The sequence below is a fragment of the Salmo salar genome, chromosome 13 (genome assembly GCF_965601325.2).
Source record: "Salmo salar chromosome 13, fSalSal1, whole genome shotgun sequence".
Taxonomy (NCBI): domain Eukaryota; kingdom Metazoa; phylum Chordata; class Actinopteri; order Salmoniformes; family Salmonidae; genus Salmo; species Salmo salar.
The window spans coordinates 79,608,713-79,621,272 of record NC_138303.1 but is presented as its reverse complement, the minus strand read 5'-3'; the positions used below and the strand labels follow the sequence as shown (position 1 = coordinate 79,621,272).

Below are 12,560 nucleotides of genomic sequence, written 5' to 3'. Positions count from 1 at the left end.
ACATTTGAGGTGTTATCAGCGTAATTTTATTTTAATTCATTTTGGAGTAGAATATCCTTTTGAAAAGCCCCCCCCAAACCTCCCCCCCACCACTGCTACACATTTTTCCATAGGAAACACTGAGTAGATGACACATGCAGATACACATCCACAAATTTTCATACATATTCATACTGAGAGATCTTAACAGTCATGCACTTGGTGTTAGTTATACTCAGTGATGCAGTTTTTCACACCTTCGATTCACTATTAGAACAGTGACAAACTGGCAGAGTGTTGATCATACTGTATCTATCACCGAATTACCCCAGTTTGTACTGATTGTTACGTCCTAAATGGCACCCTATTCCCTATATTGTGCACTACTTTTAACCAGAGCCCATAGGGCTTTGGTAAAAAAAAATAGTGCACTATATAGGGAATATGGTGCCATTTGGGACGTACAAATTGACTGAACCCTATGGTTTGATACTGGGAGTCCCAAGAGTCTTCTGTTCTGGTGTGCTAGACACAGTAGAAGTAAACTTGGAAGAGATGAGTCAGAGAGAAATGTTAAATAAACAACAGATTACATTTGTTGTGACTACCGAACTCAAGCTTTATTAAGCATAATAAGTCTCCCTTCAGACCTCTTTCTGTTTTCTCAACCCAGCCATCAAACAATACTTTAGAACCATTTAAATATAATAAATTGGAAGGTTGTGCAGGACTATGGTAGATAGGAACCAATCTATCTGTTCAGACTGTTAGAGTATGTATCTGGTCAATATGTCAGTGTATTATGTTTGTTGTTTATAACAGTGTGTTATATGTGAAAATGGGATTGTATTATAAATTGTATTTGAATGTTTATGGAATCTTGGAAGATTAGTCCAAATGAGGACTAAATTCAAATCAAATCAAAATCTCTCAAAAAAAATCACTTCAATGCAGGAGATGCATCGCATATGTTTACGGTCACATAGTTTTTCATTGTTTATCTAGAGCTAATGACAAACATGCATAATTCATGTGATATCGAGGGTGACCCAATGTCCTACTATTAAACTATCAACACACACGCAACACACAAACACTAGATTGTCTAGATCTCTACATTGTCACAGACACAAACAACAGTATGTGAACATTTGTTGCTCCTCAAATGTGTTTATATTTAGTATTGTTTTCGCAACTGTATGTCACCAGTGAATTCATACACTGGCTTTTAAAAAGCAACATTTGTTATGACAATTTCCGATTCCCCAAGCTCTAGTATGTCGTAAGATGATGAAATAAACAACATCTTTTAGTGTTTAAACGGGATCATGTAGCTCAGTGCAACCAAGGACTCTTTATGTTCCCATGGCCAAAAAGACTACTAGCTTTCATTATGACAGCCCAGGAGATCACATCAGCGACAGGACGTGTGTGTGTGTGTGTGTGTGTGTGTGTGTGTGTGTGTGTGTGTGTGTGTGTGTGTGTGTGTGTGTGTGTGTGTGTGTGTGTGTGTGTGTGTGTGTGTGTGTGTGTGTGTGTGTGTGTGTGTGTGTGTGTGTGTGTGTGTGTGGCCTGCGTGAGGGCATGCATGCGTCATTACTGTATGTGAGGTTGATGGAGACATACATGTCCCAACATACAGGTCAGATGCCATAATTTTTGTTTCCCTCTCTGTCCATGGCTGCGGTGTCTTTCTGCGGTGTCAGTGTGGAAAGAAAGGACCCCTTGGCTGCGCTGGCGCGGGAGTATGGGGGATCTAAGAGGAACGCTCTACTGAAGTGGTGCCAGAAGAAAACAGAAGGCTATCCGGTAAGGGCCCTGGGTCAGAGACCTGTCTCAATACATAACCCTATCAAATTCCTCTTTCTTTCTCTCGCTTTCTCTCTCCCCGTCTCTCTGACCCTCTCACTCTCTCTCCTCTCTCTCTGCCTCTCTCTCTCTCCTTTCTCCCTCTTTTTCTCTTTTGCTATCTCTCTCTCTCGCTAGATATCAGGCATATGTCATGCAGGCCATACTGTGCAGTGAATGTTCCTAAAAATCCAAGATTTGGTGGGAACACTTTAGTATAGGAAAACCCATCTTAAGATACTATGTCCTTATTAGTCGCACATTGAGACAGATTACGAAGAATCTCTTTCTTGTTTTACTTGCTCTTTATTAAATACAAATAAATTATTACATTTATTAAATATGTCTTTATTATGACTAACAATGAGGTTATTAAAGATTGGCCAATAACACATGACTTATAATGTTAGAATAAAAACACAAGTAATAAAGGCCTAATATATAACTAATAAGACCAAATAAAAACCTTATATATAGCTAACAAGACCAAATAAAGGCCTTATAGCTAGTAATATACACACTTATAAACAACAAATTAGTGACTTATTTACATGTGCACTTATTTATAAAGTGTTACCCAAGGCTTTATACTATAAACTGTGCTTCTCATTGGAACATGTTGGCTTATAGAGCATATTGCGGTTTTAGGCTGTTTTTACATAATAGTCTGCTGTGTTTACACACAGACAAACCCTCACCTCACCTGTCCTCACTGTGTGGACATAAAATGATATCATTAATGTCCGCAAATCATCCTCAATGCAAAGGGATCCAGTACAAAGAATACAGTGGAACGTGTGGATGTGTGTGTGTGGGGGGGGGGGGTGTCTGAGCAAACACATAAGTGAGCGTGCATGAGTGAGTGCATTTGTGTCTGCATGCATGTTATTATGTGTGCGTGTTCCCTTTCTAGGCCCACGTTCACCTGGTTTAGCCCTCAACTAATAGCCTGTTTAAGGAGTCCATTAAACACAGTGGGATTACTGGGATTACTGATTGTACATCATGTGTGAGGGCCAGCTAATGCCACTAACACTGGTAAACAAAGGCTAAGAAAGGAGGGTCGGGGTCTGCCTGGTCTCTGCACTGTTCTCCTTCTTAGGTAAATTCCATCGCAGTATGGGGTGTGCTAGCTAGCTTACAGTAACACCAAGGCTGCGACTGAAATGTAATGTCTTCATGGCGCGCACAAACAGGAATTTCCAAGACTGTGTCCTTCTAAAACTAATATTTCTTATTCGTTTTTGAAGTCACATGCCTGAAACCTTGAACATAGACTGCTGACACCCTGTGGAAGCCATAGGAATTGCATCCAGGGAGCTAATTTTCAATATGACCTTTCTCTTGCATTTCTAAGAGGACGGTCTCTCAAAAAAAAGAAATTCTGGTTGGTTTTCTCCTACCATATCTATTGTGTTATATTCTCCTACATTATTTGAACATTTCTACAAATTTCAAAGTGTTTTCTTTCCAATGGTACCAATTATATACATATCCTGGCTTCAGGGCCTGAGCTACAGGCAGTTTACTTTGGGCACGTCATTCAGACAGGAGGAGGAGAAAAAGGGGCCTATCCCTAATTAAGACAAGGTTAAAGGTGACTAAAAATAGACAAGCTTTAAATCATTGAATGAGTTGTTAGATCAATAGAGTTCCTGTTTTTAGGCATGTTGGGTGGTGAAATGAGTCATCCCTCCACCCTGTCCTCTGTTGCCATGGTACCTCGTTCATAATTCTGACTCACTGCTGATGTTCCTAAGACACTGCAAATCCACTGCGATGAAAACAGCCAACCTTGATAGTTACAGTAGATACGTTTATTTCTCTAGCACACCAACTGAATGGACTCTACTGAAGAATGGCTGTATTTGCAGCTATGCACTCCTTTAACTGGGAGATGGACATGGTCTCCATCTTGATGGAGACTGCTTATCTGATTGTTTCTTTCATACACAAACTGAATGGTATATAGCTGTGGGGTATTCATTTTGGTCAACGCTCTTATCCAGAGCAATTAGGTTTACATGACTTGCTCAATGGCACATCGACAGCTTTTCACCTAGTCGACTCAGGGATTCGAACCTTTCGGTTACTGGCCCAACGGTCTTAACCGCTCGGCTACCTCTCGTTTCAGTCATTGGCACCTACTGGTATTCTATGGTCTACTTTTACACTCAGTGGTTCTGCTGAGGAGAATAATCATTCTCTGGTTTCTGGAATGCAATAAGAGGCTTTGGCTAATAGCTGGATGAAAATGTATTTCAGTACATGGAATGAATAGGCTCTGAGGTGACTGTTACAGTATATGATGATGCGTAATTTCCATGTGAGCATCCATGTGTTTGAATTCCTCCTCAGATTGTGAGTGTTGCATAATAGTGCAGAAACATCCATGTGTTTTTGTGTCAGGACAACAGCCGTCCATGTCTAAATAATTTATTAATTATTGAATTAATTAATTAATCTGTATTTGATGCCATGGGCATCAGTTTTGAGTTCTAAAATTACATTCCATCTCATGGCACATCCCAGTAATAGGAACAGATATGGCCACAGGCCTTCTCTGACCACACGGCTGCCTGGGAAAGGAAAAGGTTACTGCCAGAGCACAATATGGGCCATAAATTGAGCTTAATATCAGGCCAGCAAAGGTCAGAGCAGACAACCAACTATGTTCACCGTCATGCCCTGTTCCCGACAGAGGCCCACTAATGACCTGCTAATGTGTGGAGACAGACAGCCTGTCACCGTCAAACATCTCTTCTTAAGGCTGTTGGCTAGCCAGGCTGAGGCCATAGTGTTGATAGCGTTACACAGAACGGGAGTTTGGGCAGTTGAGATCCCTTTCCCTTTTCTACCTAACCATCATTCTGGTTTGATAAAGGTTAGTGGGGGTTATACCTTTCAGTTTCAACAGATTTTAGTGTATTGTTCTGTGGGATACCTATTTTGCTCCATTTAGTAAGGTGGGTCGTGAGGTGATATTTCCCTACTAACAGGACTCTTAAAGCTCCAAATCATGTTGTCGGGTTGAAGAGGTCATGTAATGGGGACATAATTAACTGTCACTTTGAAGTATTTTACCAGCCCTGTAGGAATATTGACTCTTCTGTGTGCGGTGTGTGTACGTGTGTCTGGTGTGCGTGTCTGTGTGTGTTCTCTCTGTTGCATGGCTCAGCTGAAGTAGGTGTCAGGAAACTGGCCTCGGATATTTTCTCATCTGTCTGTGTGGAGCCAGAATGGCCTCTCTCTCAGACAGCCCCTCCCCCTGGCTGGAGGTCAGTTGTTATTATACCACAGACATATTGTTACAAGGCCTGTGGTCAAACAAGACTCTAAGTTAAATTAAGATGGAAAAACAGGCACTACTGTAATCAAGAGGGGGCTATATCCCGTTTAAAATGAAAACCACTAAAGACACATTGTGTCCCAAATGGCACCCTTTTCCTTATAGTGCACTACTTTGGACCAGAGCCATAGTACACTATATAGGGAATAGAGTGCCATTTGGGATGCATATTTTGAAGCTATATTCCTATTGGGGATGCAAAGCCTAATTACAATACTTTTCCTGTGGTCAATAATAATTACTGGGATGGATTTAGACGGCTGTTAGCCTAGCTGTTAGAGCGTTGGGCCAGTTAATGAAAGGTCGCTGGTTCAAATACCCTAGCCGACAAGGTGAAAAATCTGTCGATGTACCCATGAGCAAGGCACTTAACCCGAATTTGCTCCAGCGGTGCCGTACTACTATGGCTGACCCTTTAAACACCTATCCAGTGTATGTGACAATAAAACATCTTGTTTTTTTTATATGCTAGGATTTTCATTTGATTTAGTAGCTATTATATCACGTTAATACTAGCATAATAAATCTAGGGTCATTATTGAGCACGATGAAGGGCTAACTTGGCTATTATGTGTTTGATTTTGAACACCATCCTCCTGTCACATCAAACTAAAAGAGGATGGCAGGTTTTTGCAGTTTTTGATGTTGAAAACAAGATACAGTGTGAAGCCACTGTGTACGTGTGGACATACTCGTACATCCCACCTGAGCCCTCTCCCTTTATATGGAGCAGTGATGATGGCCATGGGCCTCTATGTATGTGCCCACTCAGGCGGTGTGTGTGTCTGCGTGTGTGTGTGTCAACCTGCCAATACGGCTCGTGCCACTGGCCATACTCTAACGACTAACAAGGTCAACGAGATACCATTAAACGTGGTAAACAACACACACAGTGACGTGAGTGCTGGAGGTGGCCGTGCTGTTGCCATGGTGAGGAAGAGATCAATACCCTCCGGGTAGAAGGGAAGAAGGGGTAAACACAACACCACGGTAATGTGACCAAGATTAGTAGATACACACACACACACACACACACACACACACACACACACACACACACACACACACACACACACACACACACACACAGGGACCTGAAGGATGTTCTCCAGTGGTGTGTGTCAACATCTGGAGGGGAGGCGCGTGCTTGGTGGGACTGCTCTCACAACACCTCAAATGTCAGCTTCTCAAAAGAGACAATCAATCAGCAAAGACATTTTTACATTTTAGCAGACACTCTTATCCAGAGCAACTTACAGTAGTGAATGCATACATTTCATACATTTTTTATTTTTTTCCTGTGCTGGCCCCCCATGGGAATCAAACCCACAACCCTGGCATTGCAAACACCATGCTCTACCAACTGAGCTACAGGGAAGACCTTAATGATGTTCTGATTGACTGGGACCTGTGGGAGCTAGCTAGCCGCTCTCAGAGTGGATGACAGGAGAGAGAGAGAGCTCTCACAGGAAATCAACATTCACTGTTTGTAGATTTCACACACAAACACAGGCACCTCCACACACACACACACACACTTCAAACAGAGCTGACCATATGTACAGTGAGGGAAAAAAGTATTTGATCCCCTGCTGATTTTGTACATTTTCCCACTGACAAAGAAATGATCAGTCTATAATTTTAATGGTAGGTTTATTTGAACAGTGAGAGACAGAATAACAACAAAAAAATCCAGAAAACGCATGTCAAAAATGTTATACAATTATTTGCATTTTAATGAGGGAAATAAGTATTTGACCCCTCTGCAAAACATTACTTAGTACTTGGTGGCAAAACCCTTGTTGGCAATCACAGAGGTCAGATGATTCTTGTAGTTGGCCACCAGGTTTGCACACATCTCAGGAGGGATTTTGTCCAACTGCTCTTTGCAGATCTTCTCCAAGTCATTAAGGTTTCGAGGCTGACGTTTGGCAACTTGAACCTTCAGCTCCCTCCACAGATTTTCTATGGGATTAAGGTCTGGAAACTGGCTAGGCCACTCCAGGACCTTAATGTGCTTCTTCTTGAGCCACTCCTTTGTTGCCTTGGCCGTGTGTTTTGGGTCATTGTCATGCTGGAATACTCATCCACGACCCATTTTCAATGCCCTGGCTGAGGGAAGGAGGTTCTCACCCAAGATTTGACGGTACATGGCCCCGTCCATCGTCCCTTTGATGCGGTGAAGTTGTCCTGTCCCCTTAGCAGAAAACACCACCAAAGCATAATGTTTCCACCTCCATGTTTGACGGTGGGGATGGTGTTCTTGGGGTCATAGGCAGCATTCCTCCTCCTCCAAACACGGCGAGTTGAGTTGATGCCAAAGAGCTCCATTTTGGTCTCATCTGAACACAACACTTTCACCCAGTTGTCCTCTGAATCATTCAGATGTTCATTGGCAAATTTCAGACGGGCATGTATATGTGCTTTCTTGAGCAGGGGGACCTTGCGGGTGCTGCAGGATTGCAGTTCTTCACGGCGTAGTGTGTTACCAATTGTTTTCTTGCTGACTATGTTCTCAGCTGCCTTGAGATCATTGGCAAGATCCTCCCGTGTAGTTCTGGGCGTATTCCTCACCGTTCTCATGATTATTGCAACTCCACGAGGTGAGATCTTGCATGGAGCCCCAGGCCGAGGGAGATTGACAGTTCTTTGGTGTTTCTTCCATTTGCGAATAATCGCACCAACTGTTGTCACCTTCTCACCAAGCTGCTTGGCGATGGTCTTGTAGCCCATTCCAGCCTTGTGTAGGTCTACAATCTTGTCCCTGACATCCTTGGAGAGCTCTTTGGTCTTGGCCATGGTGGAGAGTTTGGAATCTGATTGATTGATTGCTTCTGTGGACAGGTATCTTTTATACAGGTAACAAACTGAGTTTAGGAGCACTCCCTTTAAGAGTGTGCTCCTAATCTCAGCTCGTTACCTGTATAAAAGACACCTGGGAGCCATAAATCTTTCTGATTGAGAGGGGGTCAAATACTTATTTCCCTCATTAAAATGCAAATCAATTTATGACATTTTTGACATGCGTTTTTCTGGATTTTTTTGTTGTTATTCTGTCTCTCACTGTTCAAGTACTCCTACCATTAAAATTAAAGACTGATCATTTCTTTGTCAGTGGGCAAGCGTACAAAATCAGCAGGGGATCAAATACTTTTTTCCCTCACTGTACATGCCTCGACCAAAGGCCATGCAGAAGACATTATCATCATGACAAATGATCTGTTTGAATGATGATTACAGTATCTCAGTTGTACTTAAATCCACTGCCCGTCACAGACAGTTAATCACTTCAATCACAATCAATACAGAGTCTTTAAAAACAAAAGGTTTTGTTCTGATTCCACCTGCGCTGGTTTCCCACTGTATTTTTATCATGGTGGTCTTTGATGTTGTTATTTGGGTCAGCAGCCCGGACGGCGACTTATTCAATTAACCAAAACATAAGCCTTGATCATTGTTCAGGATGGGAACAATGAGGAGAAGGCGAACAGACAGGCTTAGCAGGGAGTCTCAGTCTGGGCTCAACAGAACGTAGCCTCAGCTGGGACTAACTGAGGAGATTGGCCTTCCTCTGTCATCCGGCCCTCTCTGAGAAACAAACACAACCTCCCCTGGCGGTAGAGAGGGGGCGAGCTAGGACCCCCAGCGGTGTGAGGAAGAAGGAAAGAGCTAATGAATAGGGGGGTGGGGGTATATCTAGAGAGAAGAATTGGGACATTCGAACTGTGTCATGATACTGCTGGGGTGGGCCTTAGGGGGAGGCAGCAGATACATTGGTTAAAATGCATCATGACTCTCCCTGCCTCAGTACCATGTATATGGGAGATAAATACTTACTCAACACAATTCAAGCTGACACAAAGGCCTTGGTATCCCTATATCCTATTTGACTTCTGCCACTCTTCCTAACACCTGAGAGAGAGAGAGAGAGAGAGAGAGAGAGAGAGAGAGATAGAGATAGAGATAGAGAACACAGTCCATTATTATATATGGACGGGCTGCTTAGCTGCCTCACACTCATATTACATTTACATTTTAGTAATTTAGCAGACGCTCTTATCCAGAGCAACTTACAGTTAGTGCATACACTAGGTGGGACAACCACATATCACAGTCATAGTAAGTAAATTTTTTCTCAATAAAGTAGCTTTCAGAAAAGTCAGCGCTAGAAATATATATTTGACTTAACCTGCCGCTCCTGTGTGTGTGTGTGTGTGTGTGTGTGTGTGTGTGTGTGTGTGTGTGTGTGTGTGTGTGTGTGTGTGTGTGTGTGTGGTGTGTGTGTGTGTGTGTGTGTGTGTGTGTGCGTGCTTTTCTTTCAGGCTTTCATTGGTCAGGCTGTCATGATTAATTGCATGGCCTATTACGGCAGCTTCCCTTTTCTTTGTTCACCCGGGAGAGGGGCTCAGGGCTTAAAGGGATAGTTCGGGATTTTGCAAATGAAGCCTTTTATCTACTAACCTGGCTAAAACCTAACTTGAAGTCCTCCTGACTTGATCGTTTGTAAAGGCTATTTTGATGTTGTCGGCATGATGTGTCAATAACAAAGGGAATGTGCTTTTTTACTGATTGGTTCTGGTGTCTTTCTCCCTCAAACCCCCCTTCCAATACAACTGTTGTATTTTCAAATACAACGTGACGTCTCAACCACCCAGGAAATAAAATACAACCGTTTGAGAGAACCAATCTAAGCTCAGCCAGAAATAAGCACAACTTGGAACAAATTCTGCATTTACAACGGCTTCCTGTCCAGACCAGTGTGTCACAGCTCTCTTTCGCTTTGAGTCACATGAGTTGCGTCAGCCAGGCTGTTTATCTACTTCCCCAGAGCCAGATGAATTCCTGGATGCCATTGTTATGTCTTGCGTCCAGTATGAAGCAAGTTACAGGTAGTTTCGCAAGCCAAGCTAAATAGCATTAGCTCTAACTTAATGCAAAGACCAGTCTTTACACTAAGCTAGTTGTCATTGGCTCGCGAATGCATATTGACTGTAAGGTTTTATTGTAACTGCAATGACAATGTGTTGGGCCAGTGTGGTAGATGTGAGAAACAAAATAAAAAAGTGAGAGATGACTGTTGGTTTGTGCTGCAGTATGTAGAGAGCTTTATTTATAGTATTGGAACTTCTTTGTTGTCGTAGCTGATGGTGATATTGTATGGCTGACTGGCTGGCAGACTTGCTGGCTGGCTTACTGACTGGCTGACAGGCTGGGCTTCCTAATGCAATCATACTGTATGTTATCTACATAATCTCTTACTGCAGTGGGCTAAATCAGGGTCACACAGAGTGTTTATTGGTAGTCTTAAACATTTGTCTTAAACAAATCTTCTTTCGACCAATCGATTGGTCAAAATTGTAAAACATGTATTTTTCCATATATAGACACATCCTATGTGTTTTAATCAAATCAATTATATGCACTGAGCTTGTCTGATGCTTTAACCGAACTGTTTGATGAAATAATTAAGACTCACAAATGACTAGAGGGAGTCTGACTGAAAAGTTATGCTACCAAAATCCCCAATTTATTTAGGGAAAACATTCCATATTCCCTCAACCCTTGCTCTCTTTACGTGACACATGTATGCATCGCATGCACGTGACCAATAGGGCCTGACCAATAGCTCCCGAGTGGCACAGCGGTCTACGGCACTGCATCTCAGTACAAGAGGCTACAGTACTACAGTCCCTGGTTCGAATCCAGGCTGAATCACATGATTTGGAGTCCAATAGGACGGCGCACAATTGGCCCGGCCGTCATTGTAAATAAGAATTTGTTCTTAATTGACTTGCCTAGTTAAAGAAAGATTAAGTAATTAAAAAAATTATCATATTCATAATCACATCAATAAATTGGTTATAACAAACTCAGCAAAATGAATGCAGAGGACGTGACAAATAAACTAAAAATGGGGGAATGTTTACTGGTTGCTCAGGAGGTAAAGGGGAAGTCAGATGTGTGGAATAAATTTGACTAGTTGTGGAAAATACTGGGGATTAAGAAAAAGAAGGTAAGGAGCTAGCGCTGCATGCATATTATGTGTGCCAAACAGGTGCTGTTACTGTAGATTACAATATCATTTTTATGAGCATTTGGAACAATGTAAACAACACAGTGTACCAGAGAGTCTGTTGTAATGTTTTTTTTACGTTTTTTTTTTAATGCCTTTATTTCAGCAAAGACTAAAAACAGTCACATTCATTTGTGAATGCAATTTCGGGAAATGGAACAGTTTAGGCCTATTTATTGTTTACGCTAATTATTCAATGGTCGCTTTGTTATTTTCATTAAAAACTAAACTGCTTGATTGCATTTAAAATCATGAATGACTCGTATGTTGTGTGATGACATGAATGAATAAATGAATGATTGGTACAGTAGCCTATATAAGAACTGAAATATAGGCCTAAGTAAGTTACAGTATTAAGACTAAACAGGATGCTCTCTTCGGCCTACAGCTCGATGGTGGTTATACAAGGCTGCTATACTTAGCCTACTAATGATAATGACATTACTTATTATTATAATGATGATCATGATAATAGTAATAATAACAATAAGAAGGGGATCAAGGGAGAGGAGGGTTATTATTATTGTTAGAAATACACATTTCCAGACAGTTTGGAACAGTTTAAACAACACTAAATAAATTATAATTAATACCAGAGAGGCTGGTCTAATGGAAAGAAAGTTTAAAGTCTTTACTACAGCATAGCAAAGATTAAAAACAGTTTAAAAATGGTTTACCCGACATGTGGTTGCGTGTGGCTTGGTGCTCACGGAATCAGAAGACTATTAAACAAATACTCAAACAGGCAACAGAAGCAGGATCTGTCTTTTCTGGAGATATATATGGATGATTTATAAAGCCAGGCACCTTTAACAGTTAGGCTATTGATTATAGACATAATTAAGTTGGGGTTTCCTCTCTCCTCACTTTTCTTAGACCATTAAGGCAAGGGCTGTTTTATCTTCTCCTAACTCCACTGCTGCCTCCACCGCATTGTTCTCAACACCAATATGCTGGTTAACTTTTCTATTATGCACATAGCAACATGGTCTAGGAAAAGGCGCCAATTCAACAGCACACTGATGCGATTCAGAACCAAATGCGCTTTCTCCCAACGTGGGAGAAAGCGCATTTGTTATTAAATAATATAATTTTTATTTGTGTTGCATCATTGATCTTACATATTCAATTTCAGTAGCACGTCTTAGACTGATGGACTGTGCCATCCCCACGGCCTCCACAATGGATCAGTCCACTCAGACAGATGCAAATGTTTTTTTGCTACTGCTCGACTAAAGAAATCTCTGTCGACCAACAGCCTATCGATCAAACAATCGACCAGTTGACTAAATGGGGTCAGCAATACACCTC

General features: G+C 41.7%; 1 protein-coding gene across 3 annotated transcripts in view; it reads left to right on the top strand.

Annotated features, from left to right (window-relative positions):
* LOC106567978 (cytospin-B-like) overlaps positions 1 to 12,560 on the top strand; it is a 177,955-nt gene that overhangs the window by 128,656 nt on the left and 36,739 nt on the right. For all 3 annotated transcript variants that reach the window (XM_014137917.3, XM_014137916.3, XM_014137915.3), the window contains one exon: positions 1,686 to 1,788. In XM_014137917.3, the coding sequence (XP_013993392.1) occupies positions 1,686 to 1,788 (103 nt within the window). The remainder of the gene's footprint in view (positions 1 to 1,685; positions 1,789 to 12,560) is intronic.